The 23,865-nt window shown below is 40.5% G+C and overlaps 1 protein-coding gene across 2 annotated transcripts in view; it reads right to left on the bottom strand.

The window, feature by feature from the left end:
* The window catches only part of LOC117543653 (matrix metalloproteinase-16-like), a 55,725-nt gene extending 32,951 nt beyond the window's left edge, over positions 1-22,774 (bottom strand). Inside the window, exons 1-5 of one of the 2 annotated variants that reach the window (XM_034212064.1) lie at positions 22,282-22,407; positions 9,867-10,015; positions 8,813-8,827; positions 8,332-8,454; positions 2,822-3,126 (exon numbers count right to left, since the gene is read on the bottom strand). In XM_034212064.1, the coding sequence (XP_034067955.1) occupies positions 2,822-3,126; positions 8,332-8,454; positions 8,813-8,827; positions 9,867-10,015; positions 22,282-22,407 (718 nt within the window). Of the gene's footprint in view, positions 1-2,821; positions 3,127-8,331; positions 8,455-8,812; positions 8,828-9,866; positions 10,016-22,281 lie in introns of both variants that reach the window. The other variant, XM_034212065.1, reaches the window with a different exon arrangement.
* Positions 22,775-23,865: the final 1,091 nt, after the last annotated feature.

The following is a 23,865-nucleotide window of genomic DNA, read 5'->3' as shown; positions in this document are numbered from 1 at the left end:
GTATTGCTAACTGTTTTACAAAACAGGAATCAAGTCTATAATGTATTTTGTATTGCATTGTGAAAAGCTTTCTGTTTTACAAGATGAAACAGTGTGTACCAAAATGTACAAATACACCCACACACCACTTCTCAATGCCAAAGAGCTACAAAGGCATTTCAGGGTTTGGATGTGATCACTAAAAGAAAAGAAAGCACTGCTGGCTCAGAAATACTGCAGCCAGATTATCGATATCATATCAGAGGAGATTGACATATAAAGCTGGTAAATGGAGCACTGATTTCACATACTGATACATGGCAATTATAAGTCGTAACATTAGTACATGCAGTACTATTATCATACAGGTTTTGAGTTTTGGTCGGCCAAAATCTACGCATTGGCTCAGAAAATGTTGCTTTTAGCCCCGACATAAAATAATACCAGTACCTGATATGTGTACTGTCAGTGGGCTAACGTCAAGCTGTAAGAGCCTTTAGATATTCATTCAAGTCATCATGCAGGAATAAGAGCACCCCCCCCATTGCGAGCGCCAGGATTCAACCAGTGCATGTTCCTATTTGGCAGGAAAGCCAGCTGGAGTGTGCATATTAGAACCACATGCATTATGGGATGCATTATGGGTGGTCCTTAGTGCCATGTACATTTTTAGAAGTGTGGGCCCACAGCAGGGCTGTATTAATATTTCACGGAGGGGTAGAGGGAAAAAGTGTGTCTGTATGCGAGTGTTGAAGGGGTGAATCATAGCCTTCACTGACAGCTGCTTCTCCTTCCTGCAAGGGACAACAGCCCTGTGTGTGTGTGTGTGTGTGTGTGTGTGTGTGTGTGTGTGTGTGTGTGTGTGTGTGTGTGTGTGTGTGTGTGTGTGTGTGTGTGTGTGTGTGTGTGTGGACTGGATTTTCACCTGCACATTAGGGTGGTCCTTACAATGTAAAGTCGGAAAGTCTAAGCTCCAACCCCCAGAAGTCATTCTATTAGTCAAGATAGTTTGACTGTTTTCCTCAATCTGACAACATTTACCCCTCCCTCATCAACCTTGAAGTTTAGCCTCAGTTGCAGCACCGTGGCTGCTGGTGTGGCAGCCCAGGTCGATGAGGGGGGGGGGGGGTACATTTTGTCAGATTGAGGAAAGAATTCACCAGGAGAGTCTTTTTGACTAATAGAATGAATTCAAGGTTGATGAGGGAGGGGCAAATGTTGTTGGAATTTGAATAAAATTCACCAGGAGAGTTTTCTTGACTATCATACCAAATTCCGGTGGTTGGAGCTTAAAATAAATGAATTTGAAAATGTACATGGCACTAAGGACCGCCCTACTGCACATGTGTACATGTGTATGATTGATATGAGTTTTGTCTAAGCATATCATGTGGGTGAAAAGCAGACATCTCAAAACGTTTTTGTGTTGATAGCATTGATTTTTGTCCGTTTCATTAATCTAGGCATTATCAAATGCCTTAAACACAGCCATTCGCAACCTATTATCTATTCCTCTAAACCCCCCCCGCCCGCTCCTGCTTAATATTCAGTCTTCCACACTTCTCTTTCGACGCTCAACAGCTCCCACTCATCTCCTCTCCTCTTCAAATGTTTTCTTTACTTGTCACTATATGGTTTTCTCGGTCTTTCCCTCTTCATCTATCTCTCTTGTGAGCTCTTGAACCTCCAATATTTGTCTAGAGATACTTTGCCATTCTCTCTTATCCCCTCGTTCACTCTTATCTCCGCTGCCTTCCTGCTAGTAACTGGACTTTTTTAAACCTTCTCATTTGTGTCCTTGTTGTTTTAAGAGTGTGTCCTTGTCCCCTGCTCAGTCATTGTTTTCACTCGTGACTCAGTAACAGGCATGACTCCTCTTTGAGTTGTCTCAATGGACCATGAGGCAGGTTTTGCCCCTTAGATTAAATGAGGAATTAAAAAAAAAGAAAGCTGAAAACACATTTTAAATTCTGAGACACAAATATTTCGCTGCTTTCACAATCCCCGAGTAAAGAATATTAATAAGGAATCCATTTAACTTTCCGTACTTGGTTGGATTTACTGCTTCGTTTAACCTTACTTGGATTATGTCTATTTCTCAGTATTTTCTTCCATTCTTTCCTCCATCCACTCCTGCACCTTTCATCATTACACAGAATGCTGCAGAGGGGTCAGAGGCCAACCCTGGAGCTTAGTTGCATGGCTGCTGGCTGCCACACACACCAGAAGAGATGTGTTGGGCCTCAACGCAATGCTACATGTAAACAGCACCAAAGCTGCTCAACATGCAACCCACACAATAAAAATGCCTCTTGGACCCGGCTAAAGGCTTACATACAGCCTGACAAGCAGTAAAGCTCCGGGGCAAGTACTCAGCGAGGGCAGGAGGTGGAGGTCGAAGTGGAGTGAAAGGTGGAGTGAGAGGTGCTGTGATTACTGCGGCTCACCAGGGGAGATATCTGCTGGCAGGCTGGGATGTTTACAAAGAGACGAGACTGTGCGAGCCACAAGACTTAAATCACACCAGATCAGACTGGAAATCTACAGCACGCCACCAGCAAAACCAATAACATGCTAGCAGAACATCAAAATCTGTGGTTCAGTGAGAGAACATGGTCTGTTTACTGAATAAGCATCCAGAGCAGAGATAAGGGGCATATTAAGAATGGATGATGCCATAAATCTGCTGTAGGTTTGGTGATTCAAAAAAAGAGACAAGTTGAGTGCAGCCGGGTCGTAACAGGCAGTGGAAATCGGCACATCCGCACAAAATGGGAATTTAGCTTCCTTTTTTTTTTGGCAGCCATGATTCAAATCCCTAAGCACATTAACCACCGCTTACCGTCATGGTTGGGGTTGCCCAGAGTCCACGGTTCATCCGAGTCAAAGTGTGTGTCGCCTCCTATTCCCGGCCCTGGGAAGTAGGCGTGGGCCAGAAAGCCACCCTCGCCGTCAAAGGGTGAGCTGTCGCCATGGAAACCTGAAGCGAAGATGATGGTGATGTCCACGTCTTTCTTGGTCCTCTCCAGCTCGCTGTAGGGAACGGCCTCGAAGCGCAGCGGCGTCACGTTTTGCCAAACGTCAAAAGCTCGCCGAATTGCGTCGTGGGTCTCCTCCGCCCCAACTTTGGGTGTAACGTTCTTTATGCTGCAGAGACACGGGATACAGAAAGTTAGACTGTGGGAACACTAGAAGTCATGTAAATGTTAAAACTAACAGGATGAGCAAATATATTGTAAATGGGTCTCAAAAGACTATTGGGTAGGGCTGCTCAATTAATCGTATTTTAATCGCGATTACGATTATGGCTTGCAACGATTACGAAAACAACGTAATCGAAGTAAAACGATTTTTTATTTTTTTTTATATTATTTTTTTGGTTTTTCAGTTGAATTATACTTAAAGTTCAGGGTAATAACATACTGTTCAAAAATGTTTTTTTCAATAAATGGATGTTTTCAAAGTCAATGAATAATCGCATTTAATAATCGCAATTACAATTATTATTATTTAGAACCCAAGAAAGCATTCAATACCTGTAAAGCATGAGAAATTGTGGGATACAAAACGATGTATTCAATTATAATACCTGCAGGGTCGAAATATGCCCAAAAAATTAAAAGATCCATCCCTATTACCGTTTCCCTGCATGCTGCCATTTCACGCTCATGGAGAGCTAAATGGAGCGATTTGGGGGAGAAAACAGCTGAGTCCTCCCCCGTCGGCTTTGAGTTGCTGCAGGTGTGGAGAGGCCGGGACAATTTCCTGCCACTGGAATTTATTTTCTAATTAAGGATTATCAACAGCCCACTGCCTGCTGAGAGCCCCCGCCTGGTTTGGGCAATCAGGAAAAACCTCACTCCACTTCATTTGAAAATATCACAGTGTCACGCTCTATTAAAATGTGGTTTCTCTCCCAGGATAGATGGATAGTGTAGTTTACATCACTCAACTGAGACGCTTGTAAACACACAACACTCTGTATCCTCTAAGCGCACTGTCTGAGTTTAGAGGAAAGCTAGTCTGATGCTCATGTGATAAGTGCCGAGTGGAATTAAAGTGACAATTTCTTTGTCTTTTTTCTTTCTCCTTGATTCGATGTTTCAAGTAGTTTAAGGAATCCCCTTTTCTCCTCCCATCCAGCCTGTTTCCTGGATGTGTCACCTACTGTCCTTTGTTCCCTCGTCTTTGTTGTTCCATCTCTGTTTGGCTGTCATGCTGTCACTTTCCATAATAGAAATACATGTTATCAGAGCGTTTATTATCCTTGAATCTTGCTCATCTTCTTCTGCATGGTGGGTAAGGAACATTGATATACTGCAAATGTATATTGTATGTTAGCTAAGAGATTAATTGTTGAATCAAACTCAGTGAAAATGGAAGCATACAGACTGGTTATGAGATATAAATAGAGTGCCACTGAAGATGTTCAATGTTCATTAAAAAAATTCAGATCCAGATTACTTGACACAAACCACAAATTACTTTGACTTCTCATTACTCTTTCAAGACAGACATGCTGACAGATGACTAACTCTTTGGCGAAGTTGTGTTGGCTTTGATTATAGTCTTGCAGAGTTTTGGTGAAAATGTCCCTTGCAGCTAATGTTTTTCTATTTTGACAGAAACACAGGACACATGCATGAATGAATTTAATTGATGGTATTCTTAAAGATAAAGCTACAAAAAAGCCATCCGAAATGTATTGGTAGAAAAAGTTGTTCTGGACAGATATTACGTTAGCTTTTTTAATTAGTCACTAGTTATTAAACTGTGGAACGACCTGCCCTTGCTCATCTGACAGGCTCCCACACTGACTGCTTTTAAATCCCGTCTTAAAACCCACCTCTTCTCCTTGGCATTCAGAAACAAGTAGATTGTTGCTTTTATTTGCTTTCAGTGGTCTATTGTTTTTATTATATGGCTGTTATTTATTTTTTAATTATTAGGTTTATTCTGGTTTGTTTTGTGTTTGTATCTTGTATTTTAAATGTATTTATATGATGTTGTGTGAGCTTATCTCTCTGTACAGCACTTTGGTCTGAAGGTTTTTAAAGTGCTATATAAATAAAGTTGGATTGGATTGGATTATGGAGCGGCTTTATCTACAAAGATGGGAGTTTATTCAAAAAAGTTTGAAGTTAATATGTTACATGTCCAATAATCACTCCTATTTTTGGTCTCCACTCTTAAGAGCTAAATAAGTTCCTAAACTGCTAAAAGTTAAACCTGGCTCAAAAGCTAGTTGCTAACTGTGTTTGCCTGCCATGCTAGTAAGGTAGCATACTGAGGGCTTAAAGTGCTTTACAGCAGAACATTGCTGAGGGTTGTTATTGGTAAATTGTATCAAATTAAAGCTTGAAATTGGTTATGTTTCCTCAACTGTACTTAAACAAATGTGAGTAATAAATGCTTCCATCTCAAGAACTGCCAGTTCTCTTGAATTACAGAAACAATCTTGAACAATTGAAGTGTTGTTAGTGCGATGGTGGCTGGAGAGTGAGCTAACAGTCTGTCTGATTGGGGCCACTTATGGAGGAAACACAAAATGGCTCTTGTCTTTTGAAATGCTTATGTAGAGCAGATAGAGATTCGCGAGAATTACAAATCAAATCACTTAAAATCCATATCATCTGACCCAGAGAGAGTCTGCAGAGGTACAAATGTTTTCTCTGAGATTCAAATGAAAAAGAAATATTCTAGCACCTCAAGGGTTCTCCATGAAAACATGTCCTTGTCTTGCTCTGTCTGGGGTTACAATGAGAGGCTTTAGCACCAACTGTGTCCTCTAGAGGAATACAAAGACACGTTTATTTGATTCTATTACTCATCTCACTGTACAGTTTGTGTGTCCTATTTTAAGAGCAATGCAGGTAGATGCTGAAAAAGGAGAAGAATCTCCAACCTGCTCTGAGGACATATAAAATATGACACACCGTGATGTGATAATGATTCTGGATACAATACATGTGCTTTAATAGTCGCTGCATGCAGGGCTAACTGTAGGATGCCAAAGCTAATTAGTGCATTCCTACAGTAAATACTGGATGTGGTTACATAAAAAGCAGCATACATCAGGGGAGCCATGCATTCGTTATATCTTCTAGATGCCAGAGTGCCAGAGTTGTTTTTCAACATTTCGCTTATAATTTGTTGTAGCCGTGTCACCATTCACAGATCTCAGCAACTTCACTTGGACCGGACAAAAACAAAACTGAAAAATATATAATGTTTTTTTTACATTTTGGTACATGTCGGAATGGTAAAGATGAATCATTGTGTGACACATAGAACTGCTAAAGATAACCGGTTATGGATGTCTTTAGAGAGAATATGTTACATACTCTTCCTCCATCTAAAAAATGGACAGAGTCTCCTTCTGTATGTCTATCCTTTGTTTAATTTTTACAACAACTGTTTATTAGGTGTATTACTAAGGACCAGAGGAAGTACAATTTAAAGTCTGAGGTTTTAATATCCAAGGGATATTTTATAAGTAGTGTGTTGTATACACATTATGTACTGATTTAGAGAGGACTATTAAGCATGAAGGGTACAATTCTCCGTAGTTTGCTAGAGTAAATTCAAGCACATGGAAGAGCAAAATCTACCGGATGTATTTATCTGTGATTTTCTCAACAATTGTTAATCTAATCAATCTCACACTTGGCGGGTGTGTTGATGAGGAAGTGCATTGTGGAGTGTGAAGTTGCTTGGATGATAAGTTCTCCAGCAATACCGGATGCCAAGGAATCTGCCTGCTTCCGAAAAGTCACGTTGCGAACAGGCAGTGCACTAGTTGCATCAATTTGAGTTAAAAGGAGCAGCTGCTGGCCAATCTGACTGAAGGCCACACACACACACACACACACACACACACACACACACACACACACACACACACACACACACACACACACACACTACACACACACACACACACACACACACACACACACACACACACACACACACACACACACACACACACACACACACACACACACACACACACACACACACACACACACACACACACACACACACACACACACACACACACACACACACACACCACACACACACACACACACACACACACACAACACACACACACACACACACACACAAAATGCTCCCTCCCTATTACATAACCCTAATCTGTCCGAAAGCACCCTCTGCTTTCCACTGGGGTTTCCTCCTCAGCTCTCCTTCCCTCTCAGCTCATCTCTTTCTCTCTGCAGCTGCTTCTCCTCCAACTCCCTCCACCTCCTCCCATTTACTTCTTCACTCTCCATCAAGTCTGCTCATTTTCTTCTTTTCAAATCCATGCCCTCACAAATGATCCAAATCCCAGTGTGAAAATGCATAGACATTCATCTGTTCAGTTCTGTCATCAGTGATATACTGCGCTTCTTCAGCTGTAGATCGCTGATCCACTAGATTAAATCCTGCATGTAATACTGTTTATACATTTATCCTCTGGGCAGAGCAAAATAATAAAAACCAAGCCCACTTCTTGAGGATTATCCTATAAAACATGGAGCTGCGGGCAAGCTATGGCATAGTATGTATAAAACAGAATACGGGCTACTGACCTCACTAAATCAAGAGGGCAATATGATATAACACGTTGTTCTATACATTACTCATGTAGCCGAATGCCAGGAAATGCGCTTAAGAATTGTGAAATTAATGATGAGTTCCCTGGTGCATGCACGGCTCTTTCATGTACACTCTTTTCCCATTGATGCTACATGTTAAGAGGATACATCTGGTTCATGTTCAGTACTGTTTTTGAAGAGCAAGAACTGTGTGTAATGTTTGCCGTTTGGCTTAAAGCAATGGTAAACGTTGGTTTATTCTATGGCTTGTAGCTTTCTGTACAATCCAAATATTGTGTGCAGTATGTGCTTATGTGATCCACAAAAGGGAATTGGGAAATGTTTAAGCCCAAAAGCCTATAAAAGGAGCAACACAGTCCAATAATTGTTTAAAATGAATACAAAGAGCATGACTAAGAGCAAGAACTCCGTGAAAAAAATGCAGTTTCTCGTTCTGCCCTTTTAAAGGAATGTGTTTTCTTAATTAAAAGGTCAATAGCCCTGTTTGTGTACACATGCCTGTGTGTGTGCACGTGCTATTTATTTGTGGCTGTAGGCACATGCTGGGTTAATATTATTCCCTGGTTGTCTTCACAACTTGACAGAAGCCCCGTTGATGGGTAGAGTCAGTGTGTGTGGATGGGTTGGTTATGGGGATTGTAGGGAAATTGGATTATTCTAAAACGCTGTAATGACAGCACTTCTTTATTAAACTTGACGTAATCTTCATATATTTAAAATCACCCACCTGTATGTGATATGTTTGTGTTGCCACTTCTGTCCTGTGAGGGCGTACCGCCGTTTCCGGACACTGAATCTGGACGCTCCTCCTACCTGGTCAGGAACCCCACATCTGGGCTTCTTCATCCACCTGCAGGGAGACGAGAGGAGGCCATTCAACACGGAGTAGACAGTTCATTCTGCTGTGAGTGCAGATTCTGAATGACGTGATAATGATGGTTGAAATTACTTGTTTTTTCTAAATCATGCAGCTATCGTGACTACAAACCAATTTTGATTCAATGTTTCTCTTGATATTTATAAACTTAAGTAATGAGAAATAATTCATATGAAGCTCTATATGCATTTGTATGTAAAATACATTCTAACATGATATGAAGTATTAGATAAACATACAAAACAGACACATAAAAATGCATAAACGCACCAGACATAAAGGTGTTTTTGAAATCTTAACACAGCACATGCACATTTTTCTTAATCCTCACCTTATTGTGTTATCGCTACAACGACACAGCGAAGCAGAGGAGGAGAGAGAAACAGGCACACTGTTAGATTATCACATTTCTCTCCGTTTCAGCCCGGTGGTTGGACAGCTGTTCGTGTGCATTCACACCGCTGGCCACCACATCGCCACGTTACAGTTCAGCGGTCAATTTGAGCTCTGTGCTATTTGTAGCAGAGATGGCATTTCAGTGTTGGTGGGGACAAATGTCAGTGAACACTGGTTTCAGTGATTTGCAGGTAAAACGATGTCCCAAGGGTTAAAACGAGGTATAATCTGAGCGACAGTAGGTTTAAAAACACAGACATTAAACCGTAATAACCTTACATAACTTATATAGCTTTAACTCTGAATGTAAAGTACAATTTGCTGAGACATCTTATGTAAACCTCAGAAATATTATTGTTGTTGTAGTAAAAATAAGCTCTTACTCTAAACCCACGACACACTTGTCTGATGCATTCAGGTTTGACAGATCAGACAAAAAGAGACCAAACGCTGTCACTGTTCTTCCCGCTCTTAATGTAAGAGTTATAACACTCGGGCTTTTTGCAGCCTTTGATCTGACAACATAGGTGCACTCTCAGTAAAAGGCCCCTTTGATCAAATTACAACTTCCCACTTAATCCATGTTGGAGTAAAGTCAAGTCTGGCAAAACGACTGCATGCAAAACAGGGGAGGAATCTACCATTTGGCCCCATTTAGAAGATGTGTACTTGAATTTATGTAAATCTGTTACCAGAACCGGTTGGTTTACTGCACGTTTACTTAAATGTGGTTGTTGACTAAAATGTTGTAAATAATAGATGTATTTTTGTTGATTTAATTCCAGCTTGTAGTGTTTATCAAATCATAAAAATCAAGCACAAATAACACCAACACACCAGGAATAATATCTTAAAAGGATGTTCAATGGATTCCATCAACAACCGGCCATGACTAATAATCCTTTTATATTTTATAACTCCCAGTCTCCCACCCATGTTTCCAAAATCCATGTCCCACATTGTGGCATCCTTAAAGCAGCGTGACTCACCCTGCAGTGCTGCTGTCCAGGGACCCTGTGACATTGAGGCCGTAGCGGCGCTGCATGGCAGCGATAGCGGACTGCATGACTCGAGCAGAACGCAGCACCGACATTCTGGGGTCTGCAGGGGGGAGGTAGCCGTACCTCTGGAGCCATGACTGTGGACAAAAACATGCACATAGGGAATGGTAAATATCACAGTACAAGGGATCTCCAGGTGAAAACAGAACGAAAAGGATCAGAGAATATAAATCTAAAGGCACTTTCCCAAGACTTTTGGTTAGGATAGGGCATATGTAATAAAAAAGAAATCTATATACAAGTTTATAGTGCAAAAGTTCATCTATTTTCAAGGTATTTGGGTTGTCAGAGGAAGACTGTTGTGTAATAGCTTTCAGCATCCCATCAAATCCTGCCAGAGGGAATCACTGCTGAGATCTTTGCAACCAGGGAGAAGACGAGGGCATCGGTCGAGCCTTCCCACAGAAGAGGCTTTAGGGATTGAAATAGTGCCAGCCTCTGTGTATTCTCTCCGTCTTCATCATTGCAATGGCAAACAGATTTGTTGCATTTGGCAAAAAAACTAAGCCAAGCAACCAATAAAAAGAAATTGAACCAATTAGAACAATTAAAAGATTGAAGTGTCAAGCAACAAATGGAAAACTGAAGAACCTTTTCATTCTTTATTCTGCAACTCTGAGCTGTGAAACCTGAGTGTTTTTCTGCTACACAATGTAGTCAAAGCTGCTGTCATTCGGTCGGCCTGCTGCTCAGGTTAGCATACACACTGAGAGGGGACTCACGAAACAGGAAGCGAAGCATGGTGGGAGCGGGCGAGGAGAAAGCAATAAAAGGAAAACCATTATTCAACAATGTGAGTCTACAGCCTCAGTTACAGTGTCAGGCTCCAAGCAGCAACAAAAGGCTCTTAAGATACTCAGTGGACGGGTTGCTGGTAGATTTTATAAAGTGCTATAAACTGGGACAGGAAAAAAACAGTTTTAATGGAAATCTGACTGGGAATGTTTAAATATACCAAAAGGACCCTGAACACTGTAAATATGTAAACCAACATCAACAGAAAGAACCAACATGCACTGATAGATGAAGGTTGTTGTTTTTAAAGGGATAAACAGTGTCAAAGCTAGATAGTGTTTCTTTTGATTGGTAGACTGACAAATCCATGCCTGCCTACTTCCTGTCTCCTTACGACTGGCCCATGTACAGATTCACACTCTGCAATAATGACCTACAGTATCATGTCCAACATCTGTCAGTATGGCAGATGTCAAAATGTTATGTCACGGTTCAAATGTTTTCCACGTTTCCGCACCTACAGTTTGCCTCCTTTCACTTTTCATTTTCATAACATTATCATCATTCTCTGCTCTCTGTTTCTCCATCTTCTCTCCTCCCGCTAACACTCAGTGGGTGGGTGAACACATTATGATGTGTGTCAGGTTCCTGCACTCTCAACGCACCTCAGGGGGAAGCAGTGCATGGTGGACATTTCCTATTTGGATGCTCGGGTACTGACAATACAGATCTGTAATCACACACACACACACACACACACACACACACACACACACACACACACACACACACACACACACACACACACACACACACACACACACACACACACACACACACACACACACACACACACACACACACACACCACACACACACACACACACACACACACACACACACACACACACACACACACACACACACACACACACACACACACACACACACACACACACACACACACACCTTCTCTCGTTGAGTCACTCTCTACAGCCGCTCCTTTTCCTCCTAATTTCTACTTTCCATGTTCCTGTCTGTAATCATCCCTGTCCCTCCCTCACATGTCCTCTTTCATTGTAACCACGCTTGGCTCTGTACTAACCTATAACCACTGCCTCTGTGAATTCCCAGCTGCTTTTCCGATTGACAAAAAAAGATATTGATTTCGACGTGGCACTGCATATTTTCCTAAAATCCAAACGCTATAAAGAAACCAAATGTACAACTGGTAGATTGAGTTAGAGGAGAAGACATCATGGTTTTGAAACAGTAGGACTACGTTTTCTCATTTTTGGACATTGTGAATGACTTTGCATTTAACATTGCTGTCATCGATGTGAAATTATTAAGATGTTTTGAAATCCTCCTTGTTGTTTATCAAATGTATCCGCAGTATGAGCAACACCACTTTTATGTAAATGAGAAGCAGCAACCAAAACAACATGAGGGATTGTTTTTTTCAGGAGGTATTGGCAGTATGTATTAAAGTGAGGTGTTTGGGCTTCCAGACAATGCAGCCATTATCAGAGGCTGCTGTTAGATATGTCTGTCACTCAGACATTGACAGGATATTGGATGGTGTGTGTGTGTGTGTGTGTGTGTGTGTGTGTGTGTGTGTGTGTGTGTGTGTGTGTGTGTGTGTGTGTGTGTGTGTGTGTGTGTGTGTGTGCAGGAGACGAGGGGGGTGTTCAGAGATTAAGATGGAGAGACAGACAGGACATGGAGGGTGTAGCTGTCACACCGGATGCCTCTTATCTGTTGTAACAGTAAGGCAGCAGAACATTGGGTGCAGCAGGGATGGATATACAAATACAGATATATATTTAAATTAAATAATTTATTTTACATTTCACATATTGGAAAGAATATTGCCTGGTAGGTGTCCACATCTTTCAAACCACACACCTCCAGTTTGCATTTCTGTTATCACTTACTATTTGCAATTCCATGGTCAAACAGAAATCAAAAATTAACCCTTCGACTTTCGAAGACAGAGGTTCAAAGCTCAAATAAATGAATACTGCAAACATTTTCAAAGATTCAATCCAAGTCTCTGATCTTTGATTCCATCATTACGCCAAAGTACGGCTGCACCCAATGTCCTTGATTTTAACTTTCAGGTTTTCAAATGAAACTTGAAATATCTGTCTTCATATTATTTTATGTAGCCTATCTATTAGAATGCTGATAGACAACTCCTTTAATACAGGTGCATGAACATGTAATGAAATTCTGAAACACCAAAAAAAATTGATTAAGGACAAATATTTTTGATAGATACAAAATATGTGGAGAATTTTAAACGATTATCAGTTTTGAATCAGTGTTTTGGATTTATTATACTCTGGAGTTATTGGATATTTTGTTTTGAGTATCGCCAAAGTGTATATATTATGAAAAGTTAAACGGAGCGTGAATTAAAACATATTAGACTAAATAGATATACAGCAGGTATTGACTACTGCCTACTTCACAGCACACCTCTAGCTGCTAGGGCCCATCTTGTTATAATCCTAGAGGAGAGACATCCTCAAACTGCTTAATCATCAGCGAGGCCTTTGCTTTTTCCTACCGTTCACTCTCCTATCTGTCCTTATCTCCGTCTGTTTTCTTCCCCTATCCTCCCGCTCGGCTGCCTGCTTCTCCTTCTTATTGATCCGCTCTTTGTCTTCATGATCTATGGTTCCCGGTGTTCTGCCAATGTAAGGATTCCTGAGAGCGGGAGGCTGCAGCTTGACAGCCCTCCTTATTCAATAAGACAGAAAGCTCTCCCCCCCACCCCTCCCCCCATTCTCTCTCTCTGTAAATGGATAACAAGGGAGCGTGTAAGCACAAGGTTGTGTTTCAATAGATCTGCAATTTGTAGAAGTTGTAATATAAATTATACAAAATGGTAACCATGCTTAAACTAAAAGAAGTCTTTCATCTCATAATACTTTGGTTAAAAAAAGAGTGGCCTGCTTTAATGAGGTTAAACTTCTCCAGAAATCAAGGCTCTCTTGAAATGGAAAGATAAGGAGTCCACTAGTGTGCCTCAATGAAGGCTAAAATGCATTAGCGCCTATTTTTGGGTTCTCCACACTTGATTTCACTCGCCTTTGAAGTACATTTCTCTCTTGCTCCTGATGGTGGAAAAACCCGGCTTCACCTAACTTCTTCACACACAGTGCTTTTCATTTTTTACCTTTGCTACACTAAGAGAAAAACAAGTTGTGGTTTCAAATCCTAGCTGCCCTAATAGGATACTTTTAACTGTATATAATATATAACATGCAATATGCTGGTTCTCTGAGGCTCTTATCCAGGCAGCTATATAAGACCAATGAGGTACAGAACAGTCTCCAACAATGACACAATCACACTACAAACGTCATCTCAGGTGAAATCCATATAGTTCTCACCCACAGACATCACACATGAGGAAATGGAGGGCAGAGAGGTGGAGTGACTCAGAAGCCAGATGCCTCACACGAGCACTGAACTGAGGTGAACTTGGAGCGCTCGTGTCCCCGGAGCACCTCCCAACCACCTGACGAGCAGAAGGAGGGCCAATTAGTCAATAGGTGCCATCAAAAGGCCAACCTGCGAGGGGATGGGATCACTCTATTATGAATGAGATGTGCCTCAGGAAGCAGGGTTGGCATGGGAACGTGCTGATGGCGTGTGGTGGCTGGCTGCTGATGTTGATGTTTGCCAGCGATCAGCTGATAGTAGCTCCGTCCCCTCAGGTTACAGGGACGCCATGCGACTCACATGTGCATTAATAATGTATTCAGTTAGACTTTTGACAGTGAAGACAGTTGGCATGGCAATGGTTATGGTACCATCAATTATTTTTTCAATTATCATTTTTTTGATGTATTTTTTTTCTTTCTATTTATAGTTTGAGGATATAGCTTTAGGACAATTGAAAATAAACAGGATGCAAAAGTGTAAAGATGCTTGTTAAAGTTTCTGAAGGTAAAATAAAAACGATGTGACCAAAGCTGGTGTTATTATCAGGCTTTTCACCAACTTGAAGTCCTTTTTGTAATACGATACGATCATTAATGATTTCTTGCTTAATTAGGCGCAGGCTGTTTTATAAAATGATGCTTGTGATTAGAGTGTTTTTGTCAGTGACACTAAAACCATTTTTCAGAAAGTAGGATTTGTTTCAAAGCCTGGGCTACTCAGAGAAGGTTTATAGGTAGAATGGGTCAAAGGAGATGAACTGTTCCTCGTTAGAAAGCAGTTTTACCTTCATGTTAATAACAGTTATATATGTACGGTAATACACCCACATGCATCAGCAATAGTAACTGCATTCTGCATTCGGCCTTTACTTTAGCTGTTTCAGAGATTTTTGTCTCTAAATCTGTCACCAAAAGTTAACATATTACTTATTCGTTTTGTAGTTATGAGATAATTATCTTAAAATGCCTAATATGGTATTATTATCAGACACCCAATAATGCTGTTTTTTTATCTAATCCTCTAATATATTCTTCATAATTAGAGAATCCGTCTGTTAAACCGAGAATGGTAACCCCCACACACCAGGATAATATTTCACAATAATTTAGCAGGACATGTTGAGCCATTTGCCACTTTCACAAACACAGTGTGACAGGTTTAGGGTTCTTGCTGCTAAAGGTCAATAAGTTCCTGTGCTGTGGCTGACTTCCTGTCAGTACTTGCCTCAGAGCCTTTTGCTCTTCAGTCCACTCATCTAATCAGAGAAGGATTTACACCCAGGGATGCTGAGTGAATACAATTAGCTCCCTGCTGAGGCAGAAAATCAGCGGGAGAAAAAAACCTTGCCCGAGTCTTTTTTCATACCGCAAGTTAGGTCTACCAATTATTAAAAAGTTCAGAAAGTTGAAGAAGAAATCTGATTTTGGCTTCATTGTGTGAAAAGTAAAAGGGCTGCACGACTGGGAGAAAATGACTAATTGCGTCTGATATTGCAAATGGAATATGATTCATGATATTGGAGGAATTTCTTTTCTTTTTGCTTAATAATTCTCATTATTGTGGAAAAAGATATGTTTTTTAAAAGATCTGTACCAAACAAATATGTTTCTGTATAGTCAATTTCCATGCAATAATATCTCTTCAGCTTTAACAAATATTGTTCCTGCAATTTCAATTGCACTACTCGATATCAAGATTTCAATAGAATATCAACTAATGTCCGTCCCTGATAAGTAGGTCCATTGTTAGTGGTAAGAAAGCAGACAATAGAGAAGAATCCACTGTAAACTCACACTCATTTCCCAACTTTTTCTTTAATTTAATTCCCTATTGCTACATTTCTTAGTATTTAGCAAAGCAAAGAAGAGGCATTACAACATCCAGTGGGTGTGCAATGCATCTCCGTACTCTAAATATGTGGGCGATGGGTAACATTGGTTCTGTGTGTCCAGTAACAGTCGGAGGTGACCATGCACAGGTGACTCGTGGGCACATGATCTCCACCTCCAGGGAAAGCCTGCCGCCGCTGACCACCCTGAATTATTCAAGAGTTACGCTGAACCGCTGGCGAATGTGCCAGGGTCGTCAAGGCAACCGCAGCCTTTCCTGCCCACACCAGTAACCACAAACCCACACACATAATTTAACTGCTGTGCGACTGTAAAGTTTGCATTTACTCAACATGACTTTTAATGATAGAAAAACTCTCATGACCCCACAGTGCAATGTGATTATAGCAGAGGGTGAACGGGGCCTTGCTTCATATTTAGCCCTTTCACACACACACGGAAAAAATACTTCATGCACACCATGTTCACCATCCTCGTGGCACCATTAGGACAAATGTCACAAAAATGTCACGCTATAAATGTCAGGGTCTGATCATACATACTGATCAGAACAGAGCCTGTTCTACTGGATATTCTTTAGGGGGTTATTCCAAGGCATTCAGATGTCTAAATCATGATATCTGACACTAGCTGATGTCTCATAAACTCACTTTGTAGACATTTCTCAATCCTACAAGACAGAATCTCCATATGGCTTTTTGTTCATTTTTTGATCAACTGTAATAACCTGCTGCGAAAAGATGATATCACTGTGCAGTGCGCACAGAAACAGATTGCAACAGTTTCTCACAAATTGATGCTGTGTAAGAAATACGAACACAAATTCACACACAACCGTCAAAGTGTTTCTGTCAACAGCTTAATTGACAGCCTTACATGTGATGCCCCATTGGCACCATCTAATGTTGCAGTTGTCAGTCACATTAAAGATTTAGCAGCTCAGTAAGCCGTGACCAGAGATACATCTCAGACAGAGACGCTTTGTTGACAATACAGCGAGTAAGATTGGGAACAACACATAACAATAACAAGTGAGGAAAACCAAGTGTGTTTCAGCGTCTGTGTGTGTGACTATGAATCATTTAGGTCAGTGCAGGTGTTGTGTATTCTCTGGAACTGGGTAACAGACTGACACAGACACCCCGGTGGCTCTGAAATCTGCTCTCTTAACAAAGCCAAATGACGTCAAGAATGCCATGTGTGCCTGTTTGTGTACTTGCCATCCATATGATTGCTCAGTGAGAAACGAGGGCAAAGCACACAAGTACAAATACACTCAAAAGTACACCTGCATGCACTTACACAAAGAAGGTAAGCTTGTTCTGTATGTAGGAGGAAAGTATGGCTGCATAGAAACCAAAGCAACAATTTAAAAAGTGTTTTGTTAAATATAAGGATAAAAACATGTGAGAAACAAAGGACTATATTTTCATGCTAAATGTTTTCAATTTGAGACTATATTGAATAGTTGGGTTAACGTGGTTAATAGAACCATGGCACAAGAAAGTAAAGAAAAAGACTAAAGTACTGCCACGCTATTTTTAGAAATGCGGGGGGGGGGAAACACATGCCAGTGAAGTAAATATGAGGTGTGAATATGAGCATATGAGTTGTATTCAGTTATATTTAAGCCTCAGTTTAGTCCAGCACACACATCATACACACACACACACACACCGTACACACCAGTTGCTTTCCATTATTTAGATGCCACTCTGAGGCTGAGCATGCCGACTGGAAACATGAGCAGTGACAGGAATGAAGCTCTATCCCCCCTCCCCCGACCCTTCACAAAGTGACAACAGCGCTAAGTAGTTTGCATTGGACTGAGCTTTGCTTAGCATTAGCCAAGTGCTGAAAACTGCAATAGCCCTTTCAATGTCAGTGGTATAATGTGACTAATATTTTTGTAATAGTGATGTGCAAATTTGGGCTTAAATTGACAATATGAGAATAATTTGAAAGGTAATATGGTAACGATTTGTATAGTTATTTATAATGGATATTTTCCATAAATGTGATTAAAATAACAACCACACAAATTCTGCCATCGTTTTTATATTTCGTAATCACAAGTACTTGTTTCAAATCGGTTTCATGTGATCTGTCTGAAAGTCAATAACAGACGAATGTTAGATCCCGACCAAAATCTAATCCATTTGGTTTTGTTTTACTGTCTACCAGATTTCATAGGAATCCGATCATGGACTGTGGAGATACTTTGCTGACAGAGAGACGAACAGAGGGAACAGATAAAATCCTTGATGGAGTTATTACAACTGACAGTCGGCGGAGTCTAGCCAAACCAGCTTTTATTAATTCATTCCTCCATCTGAGACAGGATGTGTTAACAGATACACTGGAACAACTTTGCGCTCTCTTTCTTGTACAGCAGATTATCTCTGACTCGGCAACTTGTCTTTGTCTCTGGTGAGTGTAGTGGCATAGTTAAAACACTCAATGTAACACCTGATGTAACACCTGATGTAACACCTGATGTATCTGTGAAATATTAAGTCCAACCAATGTGATGCTCATGAGGATTTGGCACTTGTTTATGCTTTTGTGTTCCCAGAGAAGCTACTGTGGTGAGAAAAATCGTCCCAACATCATTAAAGGAGGGGACATTATTGAGTGGTTCAGGAATGAGTCCTAACACCTGGAAAATGAGTTAGCATTTACCCACATCTGGTTCCCTCGTCTCTAACCAACATGTTTGGTTAAAGCCTGACATAAGGTCTGTGGTGACACACGCTTAAGACATGTCCATGTTTAGTCCTACGACATGAAATATGTCAGGAAATGCGTTATAAAGCTGAACATTAGCCGCCTTTAGCTCAGAAACAGTGACGGGCAGCTATGCAATCGTGATGTAGTTTACAGCCCAACATAAGCTTTTTAGTTTTGGCGATAGCATTTACGCTTCAAAATCATAAAAATTGTCGAATTTCTGTTTGTCGTGGGAGCCTTTGCGATGCTAAATGACGGGTTGGCCTCCATTGTACCACTATTGAGCACAGAAATAGGTGTGACTGATACAATCTGGTGTTTCCCCTACCATTGTACCAAAAAAAGAAATTATATATATTTTTTTATAATTCTTTTTTTTAATTATATATATATATATATACTAATCTATATCTATATAGTGTTTTTCGACCCTAAGAAACACTGACAATAACAATAACCCATGGCTCCACTCTCTGCTCCAGAGGATTTAAAAAATACATATCCCAATGCCACCCCCCCCCCCCCCCCCCCCCCCCCCCCACGCTGAGACAGCACCCCGCCAAAAGCAGTAGACCTAGGGGAAACACTGCAATCACAATTCAATTTTATGTAGCCAGAAATGTTTTGACACACATGGAAAGACAAAGTTGAAAATCTTCTCAAAATTATTAAAATGAACATGTTGGTGCCTGCACTTAACGCTTTCTGGTATTATCAATCCATTTAAAGCAGCACAGGGGTAAGAGTTTGAGCAGCGCATTGGCCTCTTAACCTGGTGAATATGATGCTGTATCTTGAATTGAAAGCCTTGAATAACCAATTTAGACAAACTGAGAGAATAGTTAAACACAGCTGAGCAGGATGTGTGACTGTGGCGATGAGCGGAGGCAACTCTGATGCAATATTAAGTGAAATTTCATCCTAACTGTGTGACAGTGTCAAACACAGACAGGGAAAAGAGATTTAAAAATCCAATCTGTCTTTTAATGAATGTGTTATGTAAAAGCTAATGATGAAAATAACCCATGATAGCTTGACTGCTTACACAGCCTTCCTACTGTATGCTGCCTCGCAGAGAAATATTAAAACATGACTTCATATAAAACCAATAAGGATTGAAACAGAAAATAAAACTCACAAGGAGATAAATGAAATTAAGTCGCGCCTGTGCCATTGTTAACGACATTGTATAATTTGCAGAGAAAATTACTTCTCGAGGGAAGACAAACGGATAAACAAAAGCTGAAGAGCTTTCGGGAAATATTTCAGCATAAGCACAGACTGTAGTGTTAGACTGAAGTGAGGTGTTACAAGTGAGTATTCATTATTGTTTTATCACCCAGTGACAGCCTGTACTTTCTGTAAAAAGTCGTCCAAAGCAAAGAAAATTGGAAGAAATTGGAAAATTGGCAATACACTCAGCCATGAAGTCAAATCCAGGAAGTCAGTACTACAGCCATTTGGAAAAGCCATAACAAATGGCTCCAATGAAACACGTTTAACACTGCCCTCCACTCTTTACAAGCCCAAAACGGTTTAAAACATCACAGACCCACAGAGGGACATTAGTCATCCGGTTACTGCCTTTATAATGCTGTCTAACAGAGTATAATACTGCTGGATTGGGCTTTTGAAGCCAGAAAAAAACTATTTACAAAGCACTCACAGTAAGACAAATGTTAGACTATAGCTTTATCCTGCTTCAACTACCCCTTAGGGTCAAATAAAGTTGTATTTTGAATTACATTGTTTCCAATGCATAGCCCACTGAGTGTGTATTCTCATCTGTTACACACAGATACAATTGGCATCTTGAAATATCCTATTGTACTAACTGGGAAGCTTCCTGCGACACATACCAGTATGTCAGGAAGCTGTAAACACAGTGATCGCAGATATGAAGCGACTGTAACCACGTGTATTCATGCTTTCTGTTGGCAGGACACATGATAGGCAGAGCAGGAGATTGCCATATCTAAAACTGATCTGATAATGCTTTACTCTTGCAAATGCAGAAATGACTGTTATTTTTACATTTATTCAAAAGACAACCTATTCTTAAAGCAACGGTTTTGGGTTTTCTTATGTTTTTATTCTTAGGGCTAAGCGCAGACTTAAAAGTCAAAGGTTTTGCATTTTATAGTTTTCTCTTGCCACAGGCTTAGTTTTGTGAAATACAAGTAACACATGTAAAATAGGAAGGGTGCCTGGTTTACAGTACATTCACATGAAATGATGACAAAGAAAAGCTCTGAAAAGAAAGGGCAAGAAGCAAAGGCTGTGGGAGGATAATAACATGCAAGTCAGCGCAGAGGACGTGGGAGAAGGGAATGTGAAGCCAAGTAAGAAACCTGAAACAAATTATGAAATACTGTATGATGATTATAACAATACTAGCCTAGCTGTAATCGCTTGAAAATAATAGGTTTTGACATCTGATTGGCGGAGAGTTAAGGTTATTTTGGTCATTTTATCGGACAATGGTCTGTCATGTGAGCTTGGACATTTTAACTGAATAATAATCTGTAGCATCTGGACTAAATCGGCTCCCTGCCTCTCCAATGGGAACAGTGTGGCATGCCAAGCTTGCAAATCATGTGGATATGTGAATGCAGGACTTGATGACTTTCAGTAGACATGCCAGGATGTTCTGTGTGGTGTCTCTGTGAGCAGCCAAGTGTGAGAGACAGCGAGGGGTTGCGGTGTCACACTTTATGATAGCCGTATGCACTCTTTGGCTAAACAGAGGTGAATTGATCCGGAAACAAAAAAGGATGTAAAGAAGACAGATGTACCCTCGATAAAACCCAATGTTCTCTCTTTACCCATGGAAGAAAAGCTTCTGCAGAATATTGATGGACAAAACTATAAACACTGATTCTGCTTCAGGATGATTGAGTGTTAAAGTTAATTGCTGTTGCCTGAAGGCTTTTAACAATCCATTATGAGATGAGAATAAAAGCGCTCTTTGTAAAGAAACCTCTCAGTCAGTTAACATCTCCTCTAGCTGCCTGCATGGTTGACTGTGAACACATAAGATCTCTTTCAACAGAACTAGACCTAGAGCATGTGCTGCCTTTGTTTATAATGGTACAAGTTCAAATACATATATTAAAGTTTATGCAGAGATAACTTTTTTTAGAGATTAAACTAGTCTATATTGTCTTTTGGAGACGTTCTCTATTATTTTGTAATGTAATCCAATTACATTACTTCTTACTTTGGTACTGACATCTTTTGAAAGGTTAGCCCACTTTGGGAAAATGCACAAGTTATAACGGGGCATACATTAGGTTAGTGATACATATTTGAACTGATGGAGCATACATTTCATTCAGAGAAAATTCCAAAGTGAAAAAAGGACATGATGGAAGTACCATGCAGCTGGGCTCCTCACAAAGAGCCTGTTGTTGAAACATCAACACAGACTAAACATGGGCAACAATGTGCTTCAAATGCTTTATAATTCAAAATTAAAACAACACAAAAACACACTTATTGGATAAAGAGCTCATGTCCTGTTCTTATATGCAAATGGTATGTGAAAACATAACGGTCCCTGCTCTTACCTCTACACTGAACGGCTGCTCCTCTCCGTTCACGGCACATAAAATCCACAGCAACAACTGCAAGCATAACGTCCCCATACAGCAGCTATTAAGACATCTCCTATTGCGGAATGCCAATAAAACCATAGTGAACCCCGCTGTTATTGTCTCTGTTCAGTTGTATTTACAGTCGATACAAAGAAACGGACACCGGGGATAAATCCTACACGTTTAGCAGCAACATTGCTGATGTCTCGCTGTCTCTGTTGCGGTGCAGGAAGCGGAGGAGAAGAGGGGGGAAAGGGGAGATTCGTCGACCGTTCGCGCCGCTGCTTTGTCCGCTGGTTCAGGAGGAGGTTATTCCCGGGGAAAAGTCTCGCTGTTAACGCCTGTCAGCTAACTCCCGGTGTTGCAGTCCCCGGGTCTTTCCTCCTGTACTCCTGCCGTTGTTCCAAGCGGACGCGTCCAGCCCGTTTTCTGCACCGCGCGGCATAGCTGCCCGTTTTCAATCGTGTTTCCCACCGAATGCGCATGTGCGTACTGGCACGAGCGCCCCCATCCCACTCCTCAGCTAAACTCTATGAAAACAGTCCAGTCACAGTACTGACCGATAGTGTTTCAAATGTCTTCACTAGCAAATTTCAGTACATTATCAATCATTAGTTCATGCAAATACACTTCTCTAACACCAAATTGTAGAACTTAAAGGGGTTAACTCATCTGAAACAAATGCACCATCACCAACAATGGTTTGTCTTTTTTGAAGTGAAAATCTGCTTTTTCCCCATTGTTCTGAGTTTGAATATTTATGATTAATTTCACTATTGGACGTTACTTCAGATAAAAGCATCAGCTTATAGTCACATACCAAATTTGAGCAAAGCTTTACCCGTCTTACTTTGGGTATATTTATGATTTTAATATTGGGGTAACTGCAGAAAGGAAGGTCAGTCATTGGCGTTGAGTTGAAGCATTGCTTTAATATAGCCCAAATTACTTTTTTCCTGGCATAAATGTTCCCGTTAATTAAATAAAAACACTGAGTTATGAGAATATATAGAACATTCAAAGAACAGCTGTATTATCCTCACATCATTTCTTCACATTGGTAGGAATTCTGCCTTTTCATTACATGATTTTTGTTTTTAAATATTTCCATCTACCCATACAAACGGCATGGTCTATCATGATGTTTCAGTCTGTGTGTGGGGTTAATATACAGTACTCTGATAATATTATAAATCATTCCAGGCCACTAGAGGGCGTTAATAGGCTCAAAGCTTATTTAAATAACCACAACCCTGAGTGTATTAAAGAGTCTTGTATGGTACCCAGCCCCTTCTGTGACTCAGCGCTGTTACCAGTAGATGATAGTGATGCCATCAACTCTCATTGCAGTTGCTGTAGAGTAAATGATGTGATGTATCAAGTTCCTGCTATTACAGGGAAATCTTTCATTGAGGTGTAATCATCTATTCATGTAGATTATTTTATATCTCATATTTTAGATACTCTAAAGGTAATGTAAGTGCTGTTGAAAATAGAATATAATTGACAGTCCCATAATACACAAACTGGATTTAATGAGAAAGGCTTTCTCTAATT

The sequence above is a fragment of the Gymnodraco acuticeps genome, unplaced genomic scaffold (assembly GCF_902827175.1).
Source record: "Gymnodraco acuticeps unplaced genomic scaffold, fGymAcu1.1, whole genome shotgun sequence".
NCBI lineage: Eukaryota > Metazoa > Chordata > Actinopteri > Perciformes > Bathydraconidae > Gymnodraco > Gymnodraco acuticeps.
The sequence above is the reverse complement of the archived record's forward strand: the minus strand, read 5'-3'. Positions and strand labels throughout refer to the sequence as shown.